Here is a 26,630-nt window from a genome sequence, read left to right as displayed (position 1 = left end):
GAATGTAGATTTTTTGATGAAAAGGTCTGTCTTTGGCTGATAGTAAATAAAACCTTCTCAACCTTCTATTAAAGTTAGGCCTGCTGTACGTTTCAAGGAAGGGTTGGTAGTGAATTGTTTGAAAGAGTTCTCTTCCTGCATGAAAAAGTGATTTTTCTCTAAGTCACCTTTAAACTTGGAATAATGCCTGTTACTCTTCAGAGTGACACTGAGCAGGTGTGCTGTACAGGTGAAGTAAGCAGTATGTAAATGACTGCTTTCTGCGTCGTTTATTTTGCACTGTTTGATGATGTTTGTGTGTGGAGACATAATATCACAACTTATCCTTTTTTCCTCTTTATAGGTCCTGCTGGGGACTTGCATCTGGCCTCAATGTGAAATTAAGGTAGAAAAACACATCTACATATGTGTTTGCTATTAGGATTTAGTTTATTCACTGGTCATGCCTGAAGAGTGATGTTCGTCTCTAGACGGCTAACTGCCAGGAAATATAAATGATTGTCCTAGAAGTCAAGCCTCTCTCCTATTTACTGGAGTGAAAATCACCTCCAGATATCGACGGGATATCAACTACAGAAAATGCTTCACGTTATAAGGATGCCAACCACCTAGATTCATGCGCCCTATCTGTACAGTTGTTGTGGATGGTTTGCCATCAGAAAGCTCCTCAAGCTCTTATCCAGGCCCTGTATCTGTTTCTGAAATGTCTCTGCTACATGCTTTGGGTCCAGTGCAGACCTGGCTGGGACAAGAGCTAGAGAAGTGTGGCATTGATGCCATGATTTATACTCGGTATGTCCTCAGTCTTCTGCTGCATGATAGCTATGACTACGACCTGCAGGAACAGGTATTTACATATTTTAGATGTTGTCCAGTGAAAGTGAGTTTTGTATCAGTTATGTTTTGTGTATCATACCTGGGCATGGCTCAGGGGTGGGAGGTGGTTGTCTTTCAGTGTGTGGGTGGAAGGGGGGGTGTACTGCACTGGGGTACTGCAAATTCAGACTGATGTCATTGGTTTTCTTTACCAGCAATTGCATTAACATTTTAGTACTACTGCAGTCTCCTTTAGAGTTATTAGCACTGTCATGTTTCATGAACTTAAAACTTATGGTACTCCTGGTTGTAAGATTTATTTAATATTGGAACATTAGTAAACTTAGGTGAGTTTTGTAAGCTTTTGAAATTGGGCTGCTTCACAGTAGCCTGTAGACTCCATGTGACTTCCTCTTAAGAATTTCATCTCATGCTATTTTCAGTAAAGAATAAAAATACTTTTTTAATATCCAAGTATCTAAAATACTTTATTGCATGAATATTGTTCATCTCTTAAAGGAATGTTAATGCTGAATCCCAATAACAGGTGTGCAAAAGAGTTGTGATGCATGGCTCTAATTCAGAAAGGGCAGAGGAAGAAAAGTGAGGCCATGTAGCACAGGTAACTGTATTTCCATTCCCACGTGCCACTCTTGCTGAAGGTTTTCTGTGTTTCAAGAGCAGTAATCCTTATGGATCCCTTCCAACTCACGATACTGAGCATATCCTTTGCTCCTAATTTCATCTCCTTTTTATGAATTTCTCTGCATCTTTTGCTGTACATCAGAATACTTTTAATATAGGATTTTTTTTTTTAATATAAAATTCAGAGAAGTTCTGGCATTTTCAGGAGGGAGTGAGGGTACTGTTATCATGGATTTGTATAAGGTGTTTGTGATTAATGTGAAAAAACAGAAGGAAGAAAGCATTGCCTTTTTTGGTGCCTTGATAATTCATTTTTTGTTGCTGTTTCTTTGATAATGCTTCACATATTGCAGCTGAAGTGCTTCAGAATTCTTTTTTCTAGTTTCCCTTTTTCACAAATCCATCAAGAACAGGGCAGGAGTTGGACACTGCCGATTTCAGAACTCTTAGCAGCCGTCACTATGCATGCTTCCATCACATAAAACAGAAAACTTGATGTGCAAAAGCATTTTTTTCTGCTAAAGTTCCACCTGCAATGATGGAAATCACCAGAAACAACCTCATGATTTGTAATAATAATTAAAAACAATAACTGTAAGATATTTTAAGAACACACCTTAGTAGTGAGCTTACTTAGGTCTTGGTCAGACACCAATGGCTGTATTTTAGAAGACAGAATGAAATTCCACAGCCCATTGAATTAGAGGGATAGGACAGAAAAAAAGAAGCCAGTGATACCCCACCAGAATTTGAGAAGCTTTGAAGATAGTCCTGTGACTGTGGAGAAAAACGAAGACTTGTTTCTTTCTAGTCTGATTTGGAGTGTAGTCATAACTGTGAAGTCTCTGTTGTGATCATTTAAAAATGACTGAAGTGCCAAAATTATTTTTCATCAAGCATTACAAGGAACATGGTAACTGTGTTATGAAAACCTCAATCATTTGATTTCATTTTGATACCTTAACTGGATACTTTGAGTTGATTGAGCTTCAAGGAAAGTCCCTGTTCTTTTCCAAGTTGATTATATGAACTTAACGAGCCAAAGAGAGAAGAATAGCACATGCTGACAGGGTAGCCAGGATGTGTGCCAACTGTACAGGATGTCTTCTGAACAGCATCTAGATGCTGAGCAAGTTGGAAGTTTCTTTCCTGCCTCCCTGCTTTTCACATACCGTTACTGTACTTATTCACTTCATTTTCAAGTAACTGTTCTCTAATTGTTGAGGTCTAGGGTCTGGTTTTGTGATGATTCTCTGTAATAATGATGGGATGAATGCATTATGAAACACTGCTACCTAATTCCTTTCTTGAATGGCTTGATCTTTAAAACCTACAGATGTTCTGTTTTTTGTTTTTTTTTTTTGTTTTTTTTTTTTTACATGAAGAATTGAGGCAATTTATATCACGTGTGCTTGCTCTACTGTATTTTATTTTATTTTATTTTTTGTGTGTGGCTGCATTTTAAAAAAATTGGCTTAAGCTGCTCAGAAACAAGAGATTGTGTTCTGAATTATCACAGTAAAACTAAACATTTAAGCAGTTTCAGTCCAATTTTGCTGATGTGTACAGCATGAAGACAAACAAAAGAAATACAAATAACCAGCACTGCTTACAGGTGGGGAAGAGTGCAGCAATTCAAGTACAGAAATATCTTTTCAATATTTAAGAGTAAAGTATTGAGAGATGCTGAACTGCTCTAATTGTGATCTGCTCCTGGGGAACAATTGGTTCTCAGCATCTCAAGAACTTTTTTCTTTCCTTATGTGATTCCTTTGATTCTTGAGAAAAGTGACAGAATTTTCAGAGGAGAAAATGCTTTCAGTAATGAATTTGTTCTGATGATTTCTCTGTATATATAGGGGTCTTTCTGCAGGGCATGATTAGCCACTGATTAGCCACTGCTTCTTTCCAAAAACAGCAGCGAGGTCTGTTTTGAACTGTTCAAAGGGAATGTGTGGGCCCGAAACAAGGAAGTGGCAGATGTGGCAGGGGGTTGGAATTTGATGATCCTTGAGGTCCCTTCCAACCCAAACCATTCAGTGATAAATAATATAGCAGTGTTCATTGACTAGGTCTTCAGGATTTGGTTTTGAGTTTAAGCAGGATGTTCCCTTCTGTTCTCTTGCTAATGCAAGGTATGTGGCACGCTGCTTCTGTCACTTGATGGCTTTTCCTCCCGTGTTGTGCATGGTGAGGTGGGCTGATTCCTGGACAGGACCTCAGGCGTTGTTAAGGGTTTGAGATGTGTGGTGGTTTTTTTTTTTGGTTGCCTGCTTGCTTGCTTTTGGGTTTTGCTTTTTTAAATTCATATTTGTTTATTTTACTTTTGTTTTCATCACTGCTAATTCTGTGGCTTGCCCAATTAGAGTGATTTCTCTTGGGTATGGTTATGTGTACACAGATCTAATGTTATTGAACAGCACCTTGTTTAGATTCTTGATAGTAGGTTTTTCAAGACTTAAAAAGTAAAACTGTAACACACTGTGACCCATTTTTACTGGAATGCTTGTATTTTTTGTTCTGACTCATTGGCTTGAATATAGAAGTAATCAGAAAATGCATTAGCAGGTGTGTTTTGCTTGACTGTTTTGGAATCTTGTTTATGAGGAATTGCACAGGGATTCCTTGAGCCTCCAGAGCTGCTGTGGTTATTCGTACAGCCAGCTACTGTTACACACGTGTTATATGTATAAGCACTCTGTAACACCTTATAAATATGTCCATTCTAAATGTTGTAAAAACTAAAAAACCTCTACTGTAGTTCATTATCGTTGGCGTTTGTACCACATTTCTCATTCAAGCCAGTTGCATGTGTGGATACCTGCTACTTGTGGAAATGAGCCGAAGAGCCTAAGATGCAAATGTTCTTAAGCAGTCCTTAATTCTTAATGGTTTTGGTCTTTTACTTTTCCTATGAGGAAATAAAAATTGCTATGGATTTAAAGAATAGAATGCGATAGAAACTTAAATGTTCTGCATTTAAATGTGTAGGCTTTCATCATTTGCATTTTATTGATATATTTTTTTTTTCTGGTTTAGGAGTAAGGAAGAAATAAACTACAAAACTCATAACATTATTGAGCAATCTTTACCTCTGGCAAGCGCACAGAAATGCTGTTGGGGACAGTGTGAAAATTCCGAGACAGCTTTTTGACTTCAGATTAGACTGACTTTTAGTCAGAGTGCCTTGCACTCAGTGTTTCCTGATGATAAATCGTCTTCTGATTGTAGTTTAATGCCAATTTAAATGCCAATTTAAAGTGTATTTGCAGATACCTGTTCTCAAACCAGTTTGTGATACAGCAAATACTGCATTACCATGGCGTAGTCTGTTGGAGGCTTACTGCTTCTCACTGCATTGCCTTGGGATACACTGTGTGAAAGAGTATCTCATTGATCTTTATTTGTGCAGCATTAGAATCAGTATTCTGTGATTTATATACTATTTGTAAGCATAGCTGTTTCTGAATATAACAGGTTCATCTGTTTTTGCCTGCAGATTTTTCTTCCTTTTGAAGAAAGCAAACAAACCAACCAACCAAAACCCCAACATGCCTGCAAAAGAGCCCCCACCAGCTCAGCGTTGTGCGGGATAAGGGCTTTGTTTGTAAGCCTTTGGTCATGCAGCAGAAAGGTCTAAACACATTTATTATGTGGACTTGCTGTACAGTGCTGACTGCTGTTGGTGATTTACTTCTTTTCACTCATTTTTGGGGGAAGTTGACTTTTTTTTCTGACCCTCATAAGTAGAAATCCTAGAGAAGTTTTTTAAAAAGATAATTCCAAGATTTAGGAAAATATTAAGTAGCTGTTCTGTTACAAACTGTGCTCTTCTTTGACTAGCGTGAGGTGATCTGTTCTGAAACCTGTGGCAGAGGCTGTCATTCTGGAAGACTTACTATTTACACCCTGATTTGAAATGGTCTTCAAAATAATAGCTACAAGACGACTTCTTATGCTGATACAGTAGCTACACAACCTCTTATGACTGATCAGAGTTTTTATTCTTGCTTTTTCAAAGTCCCAAAATGTGATATGCATTTTTTTTCTCCTTTGTATAAAGGGAAGAACAGAGTGTGAGAGAAGGCACCTGGCTGTGTATTCATTACATGTTCTTGGCCTGGTGTTCTGAAATGGCCTGGGGCTGTCACTGCCTGCACACAGGTGTGGTGGCTGCAGTACGTGGAGCATTGCCCTCCCTGCCATCCCATGGCAACCCAGCTTGGGGACTTGATGCCTGAGTGTGACTTAGAGTGATGGTTGTTTAGTTGTTCAGAAGCCTCTTTCAGGAAGGAATGAGTTGTCTTGATGGGTTTGGTTTGTTTTAAAGTGAAAAATCTCACCCGGAACAAAAAGATGTGAAGAGAAAGGAAGATTTGGTCTTCTGTAGTAACCTAAACCCGTATGAAGTGTCAGTCTGGTTAGTATGCCTGTTCAGCAAAGCAGTACAATTTGTTGTAGTACAATGGCTCTTGGATCATCCCTAAGAAATAAATGTGGTTCTGTTACAGCAGGGCAGTGCTGTGTGACTGTTGCACACAGCTGTTAAGTTTCCAAGTTTACCAGCAACTCAAATGTAAAATGTTTTCCCTTTGGTTTGTGTTTGATTCTGCTTATTATGCTGTACAACATTTCTGTAGGAACTATTTTTATTTTTATTTTTTAATTTTCTGACCATAATACTGAAGTATGTAAAATTCAAGCTGTAGAAATTTCTCTATGCAGAAAAAGAATAGGTAGGAAAGGAACTATGAGCCCAAGACTTCTAGCTGCACTCTTCTCATATGCTTAGTTTAGTCTTTAGAGTAATATAATATATATGTTCGCAAGGTTAGGACTAAAGAAACTTTTTTTCATACGTAAATATGTAAACTGAAGAAAGAGCAGATTGATCATGATTAGCATACAGTTCTGTATCCTCAAGTTAACTTGCCTGTACAGCTTATATGTTCATAGCAAATCATTTCAGTTTTATAAAAGTTCAGATAAGTAAATCTAAAAGTTTGTGGGGTAAACTGCTCTACATTCCCCCCCTCATTTAGAAGTGATTAGATAAGGACTCTAGCTTATGTTGTATTAACCTTTTGAAAATAAGTCTTCTATATGAGGTTAACTTGGTGAGAAAAATAGTGGTTTCATCCTGAGCACATAATGCCTCTGAGCAGCCTTAAAGCAGCCTTATGGTTATGCAGCTCTATCAGTTGAGATCAGTCTGTGAAGGACTGCTGCCCCGTGGTTGTTTGCTGGTGCTGAAGTCACCCAGCTGTGTTCCTTTTACAGTCACTGTCAGTACAGGAGCATCCAGCAGGGGCTCCTGGAATAGGTCTGGCCAGTGTAAGGCAGGTACTACTGGTGTGGTGCCTCTAAAGGACATATTCTTTTTTTCCTCCCCATTTACTAGTTATTTCTCTTGTTAATTATGAAGCGATTGCTTTGTTCTGTATTTCTGTCTTGGTGACTTCTTGTCAAGGGGTACAGTTGATGCACCCTGGACTGTGCACTTGTATTCTTGATTGTGTTTTAAGGATAGAACTGGAGCTCAGCAGTAGGCTCCTCGCTCACTGAACAAACTGCAGGTCCCAGGGCAGTCTCCTTCAGCTGTGTCAGCACAAATCCTGTTGGAAAACATTTCTTCCCAACAAGTGGCATTATCAGAACATTTTCTTTCAGGCAGTGTTCTGTCTTTGTGCAGGTGCCTGTGGTCATGTTTGCAAATTTAAACATGTCTGTTTCATGATGTGAAGTATCTTTTTCAAGACATCTTGACAGCCAGGCTCTTTGGTGCCTGTCTTTTGTGCTGTCCTGTTGAAATTGGCAATAGAGTTAGCATGTTTTCTTTAGCCTCTCTTGTGAGGATTCCAGGCAGTCTTTGAAATAGGTACTACCTTGCCTTTCTGTGGCTTTCTAAATGTCATCTAACACTTAGTTACAATGTGTATCCCAGTACAGTCACCCAAGAAGTGTAATGGAATGACTTTGTTATCGCTATTAATGTGTTCTCACGAAGGTTTATGTGATGCAAAGCAGAGACAGAAAATCGAGCACTAGCCTGGTTCTTCTCCCTGAAAGTCAGGATTTGTTAGCAGCAGCCATCTCCGTGCTGATGTAATTGCCCTGCTCCTAATTCTGAGGCTACTGAGACACCTCTTCATGTTTAATGGTCTGCAGTGCAAAGCATGATGGTGCACTCACAGCATGTCTCCAAGCATAGACGTGCGCTGTACTATGTGAAATCAGCTGATTATGGTGCTATGTGATCTTTGCCACACAACTTAATTCCAAGGTTCAAGAGAGCGACCATAACATGCTGTGAAATGATTCCCCCAGTCATAATATGTCCTTATCACCCACAAGGACTCTGTAGTGACAGTTTCTGTTGAATTTTTGTCCTTCTTTTCTGACGCATAATAACTGCAAGTAACATGATTTCTCTGTAGCAGAGGCCTTGCTACATGTTCTTTTCTGCATTCACTTTAATCGGAATACTTTTAACTCAAAGCCTACTCAGCCAACCCAGGATTTCAATAGATGCAACATTTGCATGTTCTCTAGCTCTTGGATGTGGTTAAATTTATTTTGCTCACTTCCAACCTAAAGTAACTTCTAATTAGCAAACAACACATAGAATGCCCTTTCGGGTTGGTGGGATTATAAGCAAGAGTTCGTCATTGGCAGAAGCTCAGTTTACACTGTTTTATACCCAGATTGGTTGGTTCTGATACAGTTTGTCCCTGCCTTCACGTTGTGAGATCATCAGCTCAGTGTCTTGAGGACCTTGAAGTCACAGCAGCACATGCTGTGGTCTCATACACTGTCAGCTGTTCTGCTGCAGTCCAACGCATAGGATTATTGTGTTCTGCTTAGAGCAGCTGGGAAAGAGCTGACTGTAGTGGCTAGCTACTTTACTGTACCTGCAGCTTATAATGTGGTTCTCTGCTTTCTCACAAAAGAAGTCCGAAGTGAATTCTTCCACTGGTAAGAACTGCATTTGGAATTTATCTAATTATAAAGAATGTTTTTAAGTCTCTTCTGTTCTGTGGCCAGCAGAGCTTCTGTTCTGGAGAAAGCTTGTGTTGTTCTCAGAAAGCCTGTTTATCTGCTCTTGTCTGTGCAGCCTCCTGTTGCATGTCTTCTGGGGAATGGAAGCTGAGTTTTCATGTGTCTTCTGAATTTTTGCATATGTATTCATCACAGGCAGCTGTCAGGAATGCTTGAGCCAGTCCTGGACCGTTTAGACTGTTATCTTTAATGCTAGTGAGATGCAGTCTCTCTCAAACTTTTCACAGATGTCATTGTGAATAGAAGTACATCTGCAGAGCTCTAATCTACCTCTGAAGTTTCTTTTTCAAACTCAGTTTGCAGGGAAATATTTTATTTTTTCCAGGAAGTAATGCTTTTTATACAGCCTACTTCTTGAGCAGTTTTAAAGATGAAATAAATGTGTAATCTGTTGGAGCTTTCCCCTTATTTTCCATTATGAGAACCTCCTAGAAGTAGTGAGGATCTGCTCCATTTTTTTCTCATCTACTGCTGTTTGTTTTTTCCATTTTCTTACCATCCAAATATCTTGGAGTTAATTTTGGAAAGTATTTGAGTAAGTTTCTGGAAAAAGCTTTCTTGCAGTGCACAGTGGTTCATACCTGTCTACCTGAACATTATATTTAATTATTAATTGTTAAATTAATTTAATTTATTTTTTGCCAAGAGAAGCCAGGACTGCTGTACCACAGTTTTTCATTATGTCAGCTTACATGGCTCAGGCTTTTTTTTTTTCCTTCTCTTTTTAAACTCACTGTAAGCCTTCACTTCTGAATTTTCCTTAAAATAAACTGATAATGGGCTTAGCAGAGAAATATTGTGGACTGTGCATTGATATTCAGAAAATATTCTAGATACGTTTGTGGAGAGGGAGCATGAGTGCCTGTGGAGGTCACTGCTGGTGTGAGATGAGACTACCTCCTAGGTAAAGATTGGCAAATTCTGTAGTTTCTTTTAATGAAAGGGTTGGGGTTTGGAGTGTTTCATTGCTTCAGAATCGCAGTTAGTTTAGGTGATCTGTCTCCTGCTTTGGAGCTTTCTAAGGAAGTAAGGTTCACATGGACAAGCAGCAATAAATGCATAAACATTTCTCAACACGATTCCATTTCTTCCATTGACCTGCCTAATAATTTCATGACCTACTTTGTTTGCATTTGGACATCTTTAAAAGTTTTCTAAGAAGGTTTCTCCTACAGTTTTGTAGGGGCTTTAGCCTTCCAAAAGGCTTGGAACCCCTTCCAAAAGTTTGGAACACTGGGGGCACTTAATGCTTAATCTTTATATATGGCATCTGACGGGAACTTGCCATCCATTCAGCAAATAATGCAACTCCAAACCATTTGTAGTAAAAATACCTATCGGGTCTCCTGCTGAATCTTTGATGTTTGTTTCTTGTTTAAAAGGTGATGCTTGTTTTTTTAATTTTTTTTTCCCCATCCTTCCTCTGCAATCTCTCTTAAACTCTTAGGAGTCACAAGGGGGAAAGTTTTTTGCATATGTTGCTTAGTGTTACAAGACTCCATATCTGAAACATTATGGGAATTCTTCTCCACACTAGAAGATATACGGCTTGTTTTGATGGTTTTCTGAATTAGAATCTGGAAGGGAGAAACTGTCTATTTCTGTGGTATTCCAAAAATTATGACATTGAATCCTTCCTAGTTTTTGTATGAGCTTGTTTCTTGAGCTTGCCTTGAAGCAGCACTGTTTTTTTTTTGGCCAGCAATAATGTTCAGGATAGCAAAAAATGCTAAGACAGTAATTTGCTTAAATCTTGAGTGGTTTGTACGGAAATTAAAATGCTCAAAGAAAAGAGGTGTGTTTCAAAATTCCCCGATCCAGAATTTTTTAGCTCTGTTTTCTTCTGCCCTCTGAGAGAATAGGATTTCTTGCCATGAAATCACTTATCATTCAAAATGGGGATCTTGACCAAGTAGGTAATTATGGTTACTCAATTCATTATCTGAAAACTTGGTAAAATTTAGAATATATAGAATCATGGAATGGTTTGGGTTGGAAGGGACCTTTAGATCATTTAGTTCCACCCCGTCCCACTAAAGGCAGGGACACCTCCCTGTAGACCGGGTTGCTCCCAGCCCCATCCAGCCTGGCCTTGTATGCTTCCAGGGAAGGGGAATCCACAGCCTTGCTGCACAGCCTGTTCCAGTGTCTCACCACACTTCCAGTAAAGAATTTCTTCCTAATACCTAGCCTGAATCTACCAGTTTAAAGCCATTTCCCCTCATCCTGTCACTACATGCCCTTATAAAAAGTCTCTCCCCAGCTTTCCTCTAGGCCCCATCAGGTACTGGAAAGCCGCTGTAAGGTCTCCTTGCAGCTTTCTCTTCTCCAGGCTGAAGTGGCCCAGCTTTCTCACTGTGTCCTCGTACAGGGCACCAGCTTTCTGATCATCTTTGTGGCCCTCCTCTGGACCTGCTCCAGCAACTCCATGTTCTTGTGCTGAGGGCACCAGAACTGGATGCTGTACTCCTGGTGGGGTCACACAAGAGCTGAGTAGAGGGGCAGAATCACCTCCCTCTACTTCCTGGTCACATTTCTGTTGATGCAACTCAGGATATGGTTAGCCTTCTGGGCTGCAAGTACTTATTGCTGGCTCATGTTGAATCTTTTAATTGACACTCCCAAATCCTTTTTCCTCAGAGCTTCTCTCAAGCCATTCCCTGTCCAATCTGTATATGTGCTTGGGATCGCCCCAGCCCAGATGCAGGACCTTGCGCTTGGCCTTGTTGAACTTCATGAGGTTGGCATGGGCCCAGCTCTCAAGCCTGTCCAGGTCCCTCTGGATAGCATCCCTTTCCTCTAGTATGTCAACTGCAGCACTCTGCTTGGTGTAATCTGCAAACCTGGGGAGGGTGCGCTTGATTCAACTGTCCATGTCACCTACAAAGATGTTAAATAACACTGATCCCTGAGGAACGCCACTCAGCACCGGCTTGATCATCATTTTACTGTATCTAATTTAATCTGTACTGTGTGCAAAAATAATCAAAGGGAATCTGTTTTTCTGAGTTTACTTGAAGAAAAAAACCAACATGATTTCTTAAGCATGGTTTTTTGCTGATTTGGTTTCCCCGTTTCGGAAGTATGTTTATCATCTTACTTTTCTGCGTGTTTGACTGGTAATGCAAAATTTAAGCTTATTTGCTTACCTGAGCGTGAACTGAGACCTCGAGTCTTGTTTCTGTACTAGAGAACTTGATACCGGCATTTATGAAACAAGTAGTTTCGTCTTGAGATGAGATTTAACACTGATTTGTGCTATTATGTACACCATGAGTTTCAAAACAGTTTTAACGTAGACTTGTTGCAAGGTATAGCAGTTGTTTTCTTTCTGACAGTGGGTATTTCTTCAGTGTCCTTATAACAAATGAAATTAAGAAGAATCTCTACTGCTGTCGCTTTTCTTTTGCTTGCTCAAATTCTTGGGAACTGTGAAGAGAAGTGTGGGAATTGCTGTTTTTGTGTAGCTGAGCAGCAGAAGCAAGTTAGAAATCTAGTTCTAAAATTTGCATCCCTATATGAAGCTAGTGTTTGATGAAGTGCTCCAAACACTGGCAGCATAATGAGATTTTGTACTTTGTCACTTGAGGAATCAAAATCTCCACTAAGAATTTACCTAGTTAGGTAGTAGTTAGTAAAGCAGGACTCTAAAGAATGGGTGTTTAAATAGCAGGTTTGATGTTTTTCCAGTATCCAGATGGCTTCTGCTTCCAATTGATGTTTATTTATGTTGAGTGGTTGCCCTTCAAAATTCGAGTAGTAAGAGTCTCTTCAATGTTAGAATTTTATAAGCCAAGTTTCTTTTTTTTTTTTTCTTGTGGATGTTTATATAGACTTCCTAAACCTGCAGGATTGGAGTGATGTTGTTTCTGTGCTCAGTCACCACTGAACAGGATTGTGAAAATTCAAAGTTACGGTAGAGAGTTATGGTAGAGTATGGTAAAGTAGCATTAAAACAAACATTCTGATACGGTCTGTTCTGTTAGGAAGCAAAGGTAAATGAACACAGCTAATAGCTGAAGAGAATAGAAGTCCTTAGTGATTCTTTCCATGTGAAGTAAGTAGTTTACTCTGTTTCATGCGCACAGAATGTTTTGTTGAACTGCTTTCTTTCCTGTTTGTCACGAGCTCAATATTTTCCAGCCTAAGGAATAAACTTCTTAATGGGCTTCTCACCACTGGAGGGGAAAAAAAAAAAGAAAAAAAAAAGGTGCAAGAGATTAGTTTAAAACATACAAAACTCCTGGATTGTCTTCTTACCAACTCAGTCATCATAAAAGCAGAAAGCTGCTCAGTTTGTGTCACCCCTTTCTAGAACTGAAGGTATATATGACGTTTTCTTGTTCCTGCCCATTTTACTTGAGTTCCTTCTCCTTTTTTTTTCTTTGTTTCTATAAATTGATTCAGACAGGCTCTGATGCACTGTAACAAAAGGATTTTATGGGAGGATTTTATTTGCTGATTTATGGGTGTGGAATTTGAATTATTTGCGGAAAGTACAAGGTACCTGGTAAATGTGTGGATAAGTATTGTAATTTATGTGAGGATTATGAATTTCAGAATTTTATGTGGAATAGCTGTAATTCCTAATACTAATTTTGTAAAAATGCAAGGAAAAAAAAATGAAAACTCAGTTTTCCAGTAGTTTTTCTTATTAAAGTGGTGGTGTAATGCAGTGGCAGCCATGTGTGATTGAAAACCCAGACAGTGTTCAGAAACAAGTTTTCTGTGTACTGTCTGGAGACATAGAAAGAAGATGCTACCAGAGCTCTGTCTTCTATTGCTGCATCCTACAGGATGAGTCACTTTGTTCCCAGAGAACATGAACAAAGTGTTTGCTCTGAAAGGAAGGACAAGATAGTGCTGAATGTTTAAGTGAATGTTCCATGTAGACTCACTTCCTCCTTTGCAATAAAAATACTCATTATTAAAGAGCAAAAATTTAAAAATGAAATATATATATATATATATATATATATATATATATATAAAAGCCAGATATCTTTTGAATTTCATGTGTAGAGAACTGACTGAAATGTTCTATGTCCTTAATGCTCTGCTGACACACACCACTGGCTTATAGAGTATGTAGAACTGTCCTTGCTGAGGACGTTGCAATGTGCTTGTGCAAAACTAAGCAGCAGTGTAGCAAAATATGCTGGTTTATAGCATTTTGGTAACATTTTCATAGTGTAGGTATTGCTTAATCAATTTTCCACCCAAGAGTAGAATGAATGAAGTCAACTCTGTGCGTTTCACAGAATCAGTGGAGTTGGAAGGGATGCTTTAACACCATCTAGTCCTTCCTGCTAAAGTAAGTTCCCTACAGTAGGTCACCCAGGAAGGCATCCAGATGGGTTTTGAACATCTCAGGGGAAGTGCGACTCCACAACTTCTTGGGCAGCCTGTTCTGGTGCTTTGTAACTCTCAGTAAAGTTCTTACGTTTGTATGGAATTCTCTGTATTCCAGTTTGTGCCCATTGCCCCTTGTCCTGCTGCTGGCACCACTGGGCACCATTGCTCCACCTACTTGACTCCTGCCCTTTAGATTTTTATAAGCATTAATAAGATTCTCTCCTTGATCTTCTCTTCTCCAGGCTGAATAGTCCCAGCTCTCTGTCTCTCCTTGTATGAGAGATTTTCCAGGCCCCTCACTATTCTTGTAGCCCTCCACTGGACTCTCTCCAGTAGTTCTCTGTCTTTGTTGAACTGAGTGGCCCAGAACTGGACACAACAGAACGCTCTAGATATGGCCTTACCAGGGCAATGTAGAGGAGCAAGATACCTCCCTCAACCTGATGGCCACGCTCTTTTTATTGGATACTGAGGATAATGTTGGCCTTCTTGGCCACAAGGTCGCACTGCTGGCTCATGTCCACCAGGACACCCAGGTCCTTCTCTTTAGAGCTCTTTTCCAGCAGGTAAACCCCTAACCTGTACTGATGCATGCAGTTATTCCTCCCCAGGCGTAGGACTCTATATTTACTGTGGTTGAACCTCATAAGGTTCTTCTCTGCCCAACTCTGTATTCTGTCCAGCTCCCTCAGCACAGCCTTGTGCTGTGTTAGCCACTCCTCCCAGCTTCATACCATTGGCAGACTTGCTGAGGTGAGTCCTATCTCTTCATCTAGGCCACTGATAAAAATGTTGAACAAGGCTGGATCCAGTATTGATGCCTGGGGAGCAGCACTAGCTGAAGACCTCCAGCTAGACTCTGCACAGCTGATAACAATCCTCTGAGCTGTACCAGTCAGCTGGTTCTCAATCCACCTCCCTGTCCACTCGTCTATCCCACGTTCCCTAAGTTTACCTGTTAAGGCAGGCAGTGCCAGACACCTTCCTGAAGCCAGCGTGTAGACAGCATTTGCTGCTCTTCCCTCATCTACCCAGTCATGAAATTTTCCTGTGGCTTAAGTTTTCAATTTGAATAACCTTTTCTTAGTGGACGTGTATTTTTTTTTCTTTGTAATTTTGCCTGTATGTGGATGAGCAGGACAGGCTTTGGCAGCTGCTGGGGTAAGTGGGCCTTACCAGTCCACGTGCTTCATGTCCACATTGGAAAAAGCTACTGAGCTCTGCAGCCAACTTGTCCTTGATGGACAAACATAAAATTCTGGGAAAAAAATATATTTTTTAATGAAGTGTAGATGTGTATAGTTTATTGCACTTATTTTTGATAATTTTACTTTTTTTTTCCAATTATTTTGTAAATATTTTTCTGTTACTTTAGTAGAGGCGCAGTAGGCCAGTTAGATTTGTTATTTTAAATGGACCACTGGAATCTTGCACAAATATGAGAAAGCGTAGAGATACCAGTAGTTTTTTGTTCTTTAGAAGCAAATACTTTCCTCCAGATCTTGTGATTTAATAAGATTAAAAGAAAAAATAAAAATAAAAATCAGGGAATTGCTCTTTCCTGAGGGACTCAATTAGATAATGAGTCCATGGCAGGTGTTTGAAGACAGCTGTTAAAATTCTTCCTTCCAAAGGCATGTGGTCATTTTCCTCCTTCCCGCCCGTTTTCTGTCTGACTTCTTAGGTGCACAGAGATGATCAGTCTCAACTGACAACTTGTTTTTACTTCATTTTGAAACTACGGGGAGTTTGGAGTTGTTTTAAATGAGGTTAGGCCTTAGAATGGATGTCATTAGGAGCAAGTGAGGTGAATGCTGAAAAACAGCAGTTTTGTGAATCTCTCTGAAGATGACATTTTAGACCAGCATACTTTAAATAGCATAATTTTCCTGGTAGTCAGAATATTTCATTGATTAGATGAACATAAGAAATCGTATGTGTAGACCTGAATGGACAGTAAGGAATAATATGCAAATGTTATAAAGTATTTCAGGGTAGAGATGAGTATTTACCTGAGTGTGTATGAATGAGTGGGGGGGACAGGCAACCCAGCAGAAGGGGGGGAAGTGCTCTGTGGTTGCTGCTGGTGTGGTTGACTTTTTCAGAAGTGACACAGAACAGACGCTGTGTATCTTCAGGTGATTATGTATGGTACAATAGCTGCCTTCTTTGATTTTCGTTTTTCCTAACGGGGACTCTTCCTACTCACGAGTATGTGACTTTCTTAGAAATCATTTTGAGTTCATTGAAAAATAGACACCACTATCTGTAGTCGTAATGGTGCTCATTGTAAGTGCTAGTGGAAGATTTGGGGATCTAGCATGATTTTTCTTCTTTTGGCCTATTTTACATAAGCTTGATCCAAACTCTGAACTTCTTGCTCTTTATTCTTATTATTTCAGAGATCAGTGAAACTAATAAGTTTTGTAAAAATTGTAGTGATGTATTAAACTGCTAAGTTGACCCTAAAGTAATCCTTGTGGATATGCCTTGCAATTGGAAAATATTGCATTCAAGTGTGAGTGGCCTCCACGTCCAGAGACAAATGCGTGTATTTTTCTGAATAGGAAGTGCAACCACCTCCTGTAGCCATTGGTTTTAATCAAACTGAATTTTAATTTGGCAAGCAGCGGTTTTTAATAGATGGAATGAGTTTGTTATTATTCTAAACAATATGTTGTTTGTGGTCTTATGTTGCTATAGTACTGAATTATTTATGTGTCTTAATACAGTTTTGTTTATTTTTGATTTTAGGAGAATGACATCTTCCTGGGCTGGGAAAAAGGAGCTTACAAAAAATGGGGAAAGAGTAAGAAGAAGTGTTCTGATCTAACACTAGAGGAAATGAAAAAACAGGCTGCTGTCCAGTGTCTTCGCTCTGCTTCTGATGAAGTAAGTTCAGATTATTTAATAGATTCTTCAGACTTTATAGCCTTCTTTGAGTTAGCCATCACAAGCTCAGGATATCTACTCATCTACTCCGTGCCTTCTTGAAATGCAGGATCCCCAGGAGTTCTGAGTGTTCTTGGTTTTCTGTCGGAAATTATGAAACCTTTGTTTGGTAGCAGGATTTCACAAAAGATTCTGTACTATTTGCAGTGTTACGTTTCCCTTTCCTTTCTGCAAGCCCTTACCTATTATTGTTAAGGACAGTTGCAATGCACCTGTTTGTGTTGAAATTGCCCCAGAGTTTTGCGTAAGGTTGTTACAATTCTAAGTTTACTTTGTAGTGGAGTGAGCAGCAAGGAGCAGAACGTTTGGGCATCTTTGTGTCTGGTGCAATTTCTGCAATCCAGAATTGCTAAATAAGTTGCAAACACTCATTTTCAAGATCACATTGTTAAGTGGAAGTGGAGTTGAAGCCTGATGACTGGAGAAGGTGAGGAGACGTGAAGGCAGCACAGTCAAAGGAGGGGTACCCAAGACAGTAGATACTGTGTTGCTCATTGGGAAAGTGGACAAAGGAAGATTGCATAGAATGAAATATTAACATAAAAATTCTGTAGCATAGATCAATGAAAGCTCTTAAGTGAGATTTTTCAGACTACGGAGATCAGAAAGTCTAATTGCTGAACTACAAATGCTTATATTTCTCTCAACAGTAAGGGAAATTCTACCCCTGCTTGTGTGGCCTGGTCATGTTACTGCTCTGTACAACCTCCTGGTCACAGTTTGCAGTTGCCCAAGTATTTGTGTGGTTGTGTGGAGAGTGTGATTGGGAAAGTGAATTGGTATTCTGAGTTGAACTTAGTTGGGGTGAAAGAAATGTAAACTAAAAGCTGTCTGGTCAGATCCACATGGAGAATTTCCCCAGCAAGAGTGGGGAAGGTATGTGGCTAAAAATAATGAAGAAAATGGAATTGATTTGTGTGATTATTGCTTTTGTCTTCAGCAGCATTCTTGTCATTTACTGTCTTTTTGAATATGAAGCCGTTTGAGCATTTGTCCAATTACTGAAGTGTTCACTGACTAACTGGGAAGTTTTCTGAACTTGCATTTTCCTATTACTTACAGTCTGAACAAAGTATAATTTTGATGGTAATTTGCTGTGCTGTATAGTTACAGAACACTGAAGTCAGCAATCTGACTACTGTAAGCGTTAATATAAAAAGGAAGTATGAAGAAATAATTTCAAGAAATATTGCCTTTCTGGTGGTATGGCAATCTTTATGTGCTCGTGAACAACAAAAGCTAATAGTCTGCACGTACTGCAGGAATACCCACGATTGACTTTTAGCATTAAGAATGATTCTCTTTACGCATCATCACAAATGAAAATGAAGGAGCATGAACGAAGGAGAAAAGAGAAAGGAGTGAGATAAATGTATTACTAATCCCTGGCCTGCCTTCTCTTGAAAGCTTGTATCATCTGAAACAGATTAAGAAGGGAAGAAGCCCTTTAGCTAGAGTTTTAAAGGAGTGAAAAGATGTGAGGTCTGAAAGATTAAACAAGTAACTTCTTCCTTTGAATCCTGCCACCTTGTAAAGTTTTACTGTTCAACAAGAAGCTGTAATCTATAAATTGTAGTCTCTTGTTTTGGCAGGACTATTTTGGCTTCTGTTGCTTACCTAGGTAGTTAAGCCTGCTCATTTATTGTCTTTAACAGAACTGCAGAATATGTAATTTTTTCTCATGTTTTCATACAGAATGGAACCTTCCAACCTTTCTCAAGGTTTGAAGCCTGTTGCTTAATGCTGTAGGTAGTGCAGATAGATTTGCATTGTACAAGAGAGAAACATTTTTGAGCACAAGAGTTGGGGGAGGGAGATGATCCTGCTTAGATTTGAGTGTAATTTAAAAATAAAAAACAACTTGCTTGAAAAGCAGAAAAAATTTCTATCTTGGCTGGTGCCTATGTGCATCTCTATGTGCTAATTGACAGAAGACAGTATTATGACATTATGTTTCAGTGTACAAGAAATATCATTTCTCTTGAGTTATTGTGGCTGCTCTGTGCAACGTTTGTGATTTCTTCTCTACAAGAAGATGAAAATACTTACTAGTGTGTGTGAGAAGTCTCAGGCTATTTAAGGAAGTAACTAACCTGTTAAAGTTTTGCTCCATCTGTCACCCTGGGGTGGATTTGGGGATTTTATGTGCATTGAAATTGAGATAATTTGTTAGATTTCAGGTTGACTCGCAATACTTATTTTGTGTGACCAACTTTAGGAGCAAAATTTCAGGTACCTTAGCTTTGATCTTCATCTTGGATTATTTAAACTAGAAGCGTGTTGAGAAATTGCTGCTGATCTGCCTCTTTCCTAAATGAATAATCAAAGGCCTGCAGTTTGGGTGGCTGTTTAAAGAAGATGCTGTCTGGTGCTTACTGGGAAGAGGAAATCATAAAATAAATGAGATGAAATTTGGATTGGTAAAAGTAAACTCTTGTGTTTCATGGTAGAAGTAACGTTTTTGGAGAACTTGTCTTTCATGGGCTTCCATTTTCATGGTATTCATTCTCTGGGAGTGTTTAGCTTGGTAGCTTAGCTTTGTTACTGTGGGAATTCAGTATTGTCTCATTAAAAACAAAACTAATAAAAACCTGATGTTGAGAAACATTAGCCTGAGACAGAAATGCAGGATTCTGGTTATAATTTGTTGGTGCAGAAAACAAGCGTTGGAGATGTAGAAGTCTGCAGTGTGGTGTTTTTTCTGAAGCACTTTTCAAGTTACACAGTGTGTGAAAAGTCAGGGAGGCTGACTGGCATCACTGTGTCTCCCAGTGGCCAATCACGTTGTGGACTAAGTACTTTCATTTGTGAGAGATTTGACAGAGGATGCAAACAGTTTCCACGTGTGTGTGCTGAGGGTGGTATTTTCTGTGTGACAAACATTTTGATGTCTCAAGTTGTCAATATTTGTTTGAGTCTTTGCCTGCAGACACTTCTGATGCAATCAGAGGCAGTTAAGTATATCACAGCTCACCACAGAATGAAGACAAGAAGGATGGTGAGAAGGAATAAGACAAGTATTTCAGTCCAGTCATCAATTGTTACTCTAACTGTAGTTCTGAAGCTTATTTTTTCCAGAATGCTTGAATGGAGTTTAAAAAGTGGGTCAAAAAGGAGTGGTGAAGAGTTGTTCAAGTTCTGAAAAGCTCATTAGTTACTGATCTTGCGTAAAGTTTTTATTTTCTTATTCTGCTAAAATGTAGGAGAAATTTTGAAGAGTTGGTTTGCATTTAGCTGGCACAGTAAGGGTACCTGTTCTGATTAAACATTGGATTGGTGGGAAAAAAAAACAACACCAAGAAACAGTTAGGACTAGAGAATATTTATGAAAAAGTCCGTATTTTTAGCAAAGAAATCTCAAAAATACTGCCTCAAATGTTAAGTAATAGCAGCAGTTTCTGACATTATTTAATGACTTCTGATTCTGTCTGGTATACCTAAAAGGTCAGTTAGTTCAGATATATTTTCTGAGTTACTTTAATGCTTTTGGATCTCCTAATTCTGAAAGTTTGTAAATCATTCTGGATTTGATAAATGAAACTTAGCAGTAACAGGACAGAATGCACTATCTTTGATTTCCCAAAGTTTAGGTGAAAAAGAAAAATGTAAGAGTGCAAAAATCCATCCATATTGAATTTTTGCAAGGTGGGAATTGTCTTAGCAGGAATGGAAATCAAGGTTACTTTTTGAAAATTGATGTGTATGACTTTTCAGTAGGTACATTTCATACTGATAATATCGATATCACTTCTGTTGCGTGGCTGTTCATCACAAATTCAAGCCAATTTCCTTTTAACTGACCAGTTTTCTGCCAAAGGCTGATTTGCTCAGTAGAACGAGCAGGTTTCAGCTGTGTTCCATATCACACGGCTCTCATGGGATGCTTGTAGTGCTGCTTGTGAAATCCTGCCCCAAGATGGTGCTAGAGTTTTAATTCGCAGAATAGATGGCTCTGTTCTTCTAAACTATTTGAGGACACCTTAAGGTGTGGGTATGACACTGTTTGGAGCGCTGGATTTGCTTGCTTTGAATTATGAGAGAGAAATATGACCTGTTTGTATTGTCAGCACGTAGAAGACCAAGTCGTCTGCTAGATGAACTTACACCTGGCTGGGTTTTTTTTTTTTCTGTTGTTTTCTCCCCTTGCTTGTGTTTAACTCTGAATTTTCTTTCATTTTAAATGCTGACATGCAATATGTTCATTGTTCCTCCTGATGTGTCTTAGCTTAGCTCAGCAGTAAGCATTTCTCTGTGTCTGAGAAAGATGGTGGTTGGGTTTTTTCCTCAAAACCCAGAACACTTCTCAACATGAGAGAAAATAATCTTCCTTTTGGGTAACCTTGTTGGCCTTCTGGAAAGGCTTATGATGTCTATCTTTAGAACACATGATGTTATGAAAGGGTTTTAAAATCAGTCAAGATGTTAAGAAGAATTTTAGATTAAATGTTTTTTAAAAATGAAACTGAGCTGCTTCTGTGAGAAAGCACCACAGAACTTCATTTCCAACCAGTCATTGTTTTTCTGGGATAATTTAATTTGAATTGGTTTAAGAGAATTTGTATTGGTTCTGTATTACCAAATCCATTGGCTTCAAAACATTACTTCTTTTTTTTTTCTCCTTCTTTTCATTATGCATTATGTTGGATTTGGCAAACTGCATTAATCCATATTTTATAACGTCAGCTACCACATTAATACTTGAAGTATATTTGTCTTGCTGAAGTAACTCTCAGAGCAAATTAATTACAATCAATCAATTCATTTTTCCGTATGATTTTTGCAGTCCAGGAGGTATTATTGGTAGCATGCCATCAGCTTTGTTAAGGCTGCTACCCCAGGTACAAAAGTAACTCATGTGGAACTTGATAGAAGTTTCAATTATTAAAACTCTGCCTATTTTCTCGATATAGAAAAAATAGATGTTGAACAAGAAGTACTTCATGGAAGCTTTGTCTGAACAGAACTTCATAACATTTGTTTGAGGTACTCTCTGGATGATGACTTATCTCTCATTACAGCATAAAGTTACTAGGTTATTATTTTTCATCATGTAGAAGGAACACACACACACACACACACACACACACACACACACACAAACACTTGGAGTCTGTTGTGAATTCAGTGTGTTGTGTCTTCAGTGGATATTGTGGAGTCCCTGTCTACTGCAAGTGTCCCTTCTGCTTTTTGCTCTGTGCAGAAGATCACTTTTGCATGAGTGGAGGAAATGTGCTTTTACAAATTTCTCCTATCTCATTGATGATACAGATTAGAATATTTCAGCATCTGAAGGCTGAAGTACTGTTAATTAAATTCCCTCAGCAGCTCTGCTTACAAGAACACTAAATCTATTGTGGCTTTGAAGTCGGTGTGTTTGTTTATTAGCAATTAATAATAATCAAGCAGAATATTTTTTAGAGGCAAATTATTCTTTCTCGGGGGGATAAAATTTATCTCAGTGTAGCTCAATTTAGAGTTAAGAATCTACACTAGCTGGAATGTGGCCACTGAATAATTAAGTGAAATAATAGAGGTCAGGGGATTATGTGTTAGTTTTAACTTAGTTTGAGTTGATATTTGAATTCTTATCTGGAATGACTAAATAATACATGCTGTGATTTCCGTTTCAGAATATAGTATGTGAAGTGATTAATAGTTCTGAATCTTAAGCCTGATTCTAGATAAGTGATTTACTTTTCTTATTGCTGTCATAGTGCAAAAGACAAGATCAAGAGAGTTGTAAGAAAGCGTTTTGTTTCCATGTCGGAGAACTACTGCTCTTGTACTGCTTGAAATTTTATTTTATTTTATTTTATTTTGCCTGCTAAACAAAGTCAGCTATTCCAAGGTAACATCTATTGAAGATTACTCAGATCAAGTATTCATGAGCTCCACATAAAAGTTTATTTGGTGTTTTTTTTTTTTTGACTGGTCCAACACCCTTGTTGTAAAGGTGTTTGTTATTCAAATGTTATTTGTGCTTGTGCAAGGCAGCACTACATTGGCCAGATTAATTCCGTCTTTCTGTTCTTACAGATACTTTTCCTTATTTTTCACTTCTTTTGGTTGTAGACTTTGCAGAACTGCTCTCCATACTGTATAGTGCTCACCTGATTTTGGACAGCCACATTTACAGGACTGTCCTGCTTCCCCACACAGGTGTATTGTTGTGAAGAATGATTAAAGCAGATGCAGGACATTAAGCACAAATGGAAGGAACGCACATCTGAATTTACCCATGACTTTTTTCTGAAGTAACAGCCTTACAGACACAGCCTTACAGTGGAGATAAATAGAACATTCCTAGTATAGATGAATAGCAGGTCCAAGAATATTGAGTTTCAGTTGCAGTTCCTTCATGCAGGTAGCAAGGGTAGCAGTAAGTTATTCCTCATGTATATTTAATAAAATTTTTAACCTTGGAAAAATATAGACTGTGTCAGTAAATGGAGGAATTTCTGCTGGAAATGTCAGGAGTTGTGGAGGCAGTGGGAATATTTGGTTTTGGTTCCCACTTCTTGTGCAGAGCACCTTTGACCATGGGTAGGCAAGTAGGTCTGCTCTCGCCCTGCAAGCGGTCTGAGGTGCTTCTAACAGTTCCTTTGCATTTGAGAAGATGGAAACCTAGGCATTGCCTAGTTCTTTTTCATTCTACAAAATATAGAAATAGATGTGTGATTGCAGTGAATCACATTTTGTACCTTATTCAGTTCACGTGGCTTAACAGCTGATTCATATGGAATAGCCGCCTGATCCTTCACTTGGTGACAGGCTGCGTGCCAAGAAAACAGTCGTGGTGCACTGGGATCAGAGGACAGTGTCTGTCTGGAGAGGCTGATGGCCTGTCGTAACAATGATTTGAGACTATGAATCTATTGATTAACCTTAATTTCAAGATTGTTTGGACTTGTGTTCTGTGAGAGAAGTGTCACTATTCCGCTCAGGGGGTCTGAGCAGTGACCTCCACAGGTCCTTTCCAACCTGTGCAGTTCTGTGGAACTGAAATATGGAAGTGTGGAAGTAAAGCGAGGACTTGTTTCAAAAGTGTAAGCTAGAAAGCTCTCCAGACACCCAGGAGAAAATTGGTGATTGGTTTGGTCACTGAAAAAGCCTCAAGATGAACAAGGAACTTTCCTCATACCTTGCAGGCCTCACGTAGTGCACCCTGCTCAGTGCATTAGGAGCATGCAAGGCAGAGCTTCTAGAGGAAAGTATTAACTTACTGGGCCAGAAGGGAGGGGGGGGGAATGGTAACGTTACAATCTTTGCCTCTTGAGTTTTATAATCAGTTTTTCCATTTCTGCAGTTGTATTATAGTACATCTGGTTTCGAAAGCTCATTCTAAATATTGGATACTACAACTCCTTTTTTTTCTTGGTATGTTTTGTATTTCTCTGTCCAAAATTTTGGGGTATTGATTATGTACAGATTTATAGATCAGTGCACACGTTTGCATGGCATTCTTTGGATCGCAGTGTGCAAGCCATACATTGACATCAGTACTGGAATATGGAAAAGGCTGCAGAACCAGTGAAAAAGCAAGTTCTGCTAGCGTGTGCTGTCTTCGATTCCATAGAAGAAATGGTATGAAATCATTGTGACCAGTTGTGTTCAAATCCAAGGAAAAAATAACCACTAAATCTTCTGTAGGGTGCTCAGTGATGCTTGTTTGCAATGCTCAGAAGTCCACTAACAGAGATAAAGGTCAGCCAGAATTAAAGTGACAGGGCCTAATGTTTGACTGCTTCTTCCTTAAAGCTCTCAGAATGTTACAGCTGGTGTCCACTGTTACACAGACAACAGTTTTTAGCAAACTTGAATTTTATATGCATAACATTATTTTTTTTCCATAGTTGCAGTTACACTGAATATCTTAAATGCATAAAAGTATTTCTGAAGTAATTAAGTGTACGGATTTAGTCTCTTTTGGGAACATTTCTGCAGCTATACAGGACTGAACCTTCAAATGCAGTGGAGTTGCTTTGAGCTGATGTCATAACTTGCCATCACTTGAATTGCTCCATTTGAAAAAGAGAACATGTAAAATGATGTTGATGCTTTGTTGTTATTTAAATATATTTGTATGGATGTGTGTGTATACATGCATGTATACAATGTATGCAATGTATAAGTATAAATTTACATCTAAAATGTGTGTGAGGTTTTTTTTTTTTTTTTTTTTTTTTAATTGCTCTCATTCCATGCTATGCAGAACTGCACTTATTTGGCTTCAAATGGAGTCATTTTGGTCAGTAAGCAAGGCTGGCTAGTAGTGAGAGTCCTCTTAACTCAAGCAGTCAGATTGACTGTTCTTTTTCATGCTGGGTGAGTTCAGAAGCTTAATTTATCTATTAGCACAATCATTCCTGTGCCAGTAATATAACACCTCTCCTTTATGTAATCCTTCCCTTGCTTCAGCCAGCTGATGAAAAGCCAAAAAGCAAAACTTTTGATGGAACTGGCTGTAAGTTCAAGCAGAGGAATGAATTTGAAGGATATTGGAAACAGTATGACAGAATAAAATGTGTTTGGTTTGGAGGAAGATTTGACATGCGAGATGGAATTTTGAATTTAAAAAATGATATCCTATCTTCTGTCATTCGAATGAGAGAAATAGGTTAGTAGAAATCTGGGTCAGTAGTTTAAATAATCTTAGAGATGATCATAAGATTTAAGTCTTTCATGTTGGAATTACAAAAGCAATCCTAATTAAGTGCTAAGACCTCCATATTGGAAAGTACTTATAAAGGTACTCTGATATTTGTACTATTTGGGGACTGCCTTTGCATTTGAACCTGATGAAAGCACTTGAGGCAGCTCACACAATATCCTGGCATATCCTGCGTTCTGGCAGTAGGATTGCTGAAACTGCTGTGCATTGACCTAAACAAAGAAAAATTTCAGTAAATAAATCATATATTCAGATAAGAACACAATCAGATAGAAGATAGTTGCTGAGGCATTCATTACATTGCCTGCAGCCTGTTTTTACAGACTGCAGTAAGAGGTTGAGTAAGTGGTCTCTGGAGACTTGGCATTCTGCACAGTTGTTCGTGGTTTGTTTTTTTTTTTCCTTTAAGCCTAGCACTAGCTACATGGGAGTGCTATGCAGGACAGCATGCAGCGTGTCAGCTGACTTGAGTATTAGTTTCATGGTACAGGAGGAAATGAAGTGTTTGATTCCAAAAGTTTTCCCTTCTTCGGTGCAATGGTGAGCATTTTGTTGCTGTTCTGGGTTGATTTTTTGTTTTTGTTTTGGTGTGATCGTACAGATTTACTTCCTTAACTTGTGTTGCTTAGATTTTGAGTATTTGCTACATGCGCCGATTCAGTTAGACAGTTCTGAGAGCTAAGCAAAAACAGGGCCAGCTCCTCCTCTGTTGCCCTTTTGCGGGGAGGAAGGGGGGGTCAAAAGAGGTAAAGGTATAAATTGACAATTCTTACAGCTATGTAGGTTTGTCCCTTTTACTGTGCTGCTTGGTTGTTTCTAAGTAATATAATTTATGTTAGTAAATTTACTGATGTAGGAGATACCTTCTGATGTTTAATACTGCTAAGTCATCCTCAGTTAAGTACGTGGCATAAAGTTTCATATTTTGTACTTCAGTGCAACAGTGCCGGTAGGAACAGAAAATTGCTTTCTCACTTGACTGCAAATAATTAAAATTTAGAGGTTAGTGTGTACGTCATTGCTTTAGTATATGATTTTTCAAGGGCATGTTTCTGACACTGGTTTAAACAAGCTGGTTCTCTGTATAATTTAGTATTTCCTTTTTCATAAAGTTTATTTGTGCTTTAATCTC

At 38.7% G+C, this 26,630-nt stretch overlaps 1 protein-coding gene across 2 annotated transcripts in view; it reads left to right on the top strand.

Moving 5' to 3' along the window:
• Positions 1 to 391: 391 nt before the first annotated feature.
• Positions 392 to 26,630, top strand: part of KIAA0232 (KIAA0232 ortholog) — a 47,019-nt gene continuing 20,780 nt past the window's right edge. Inside the window, exons 1-2 of one of the 2 annotated variants that reach the window (XM_042811671.1) lie at positions 392 to 847; positions 16,630 to 16,767. In XM_042811671.1, the coding sequence (XP_042667605.1) occupies positions 617 to 847; positions 16,630 to 16,767 (369 nt within the window). In that variant the 5' untranslated portion in view covers positions 392 to 616. Of the gene's footprint in view, positions 848 to 1,391; positions 1,439 to 16,629; positions 16,768 to 26,630 lie in introns of those variants that run through there. The other variant, XM_042811672.1, reaches the window with a different exon arrangement.

Source organism: Centrocercus urophasianus, unplaced genomic scaffold (genome assembly GCF_019232065.1).
Source record: "Centrocercus urophasianus isolate 14NV4802_14NV808 unplaced genomic scaffold, USGS_Curo_1.0 seq_13, whole genome shotgun sequence".
NCBI classification, from domain to species: domain Eukaryota; kingdom Metazoa; phylum Chordata; class Aves; order Galliformes; family Phasianidae; genus Centrocercus; species Centrocercus urophasianus.
Note: the sequence above shows the minus strand (reverse complement) of the source record. Positions and strands in the feature narration are given on the sequence as shown.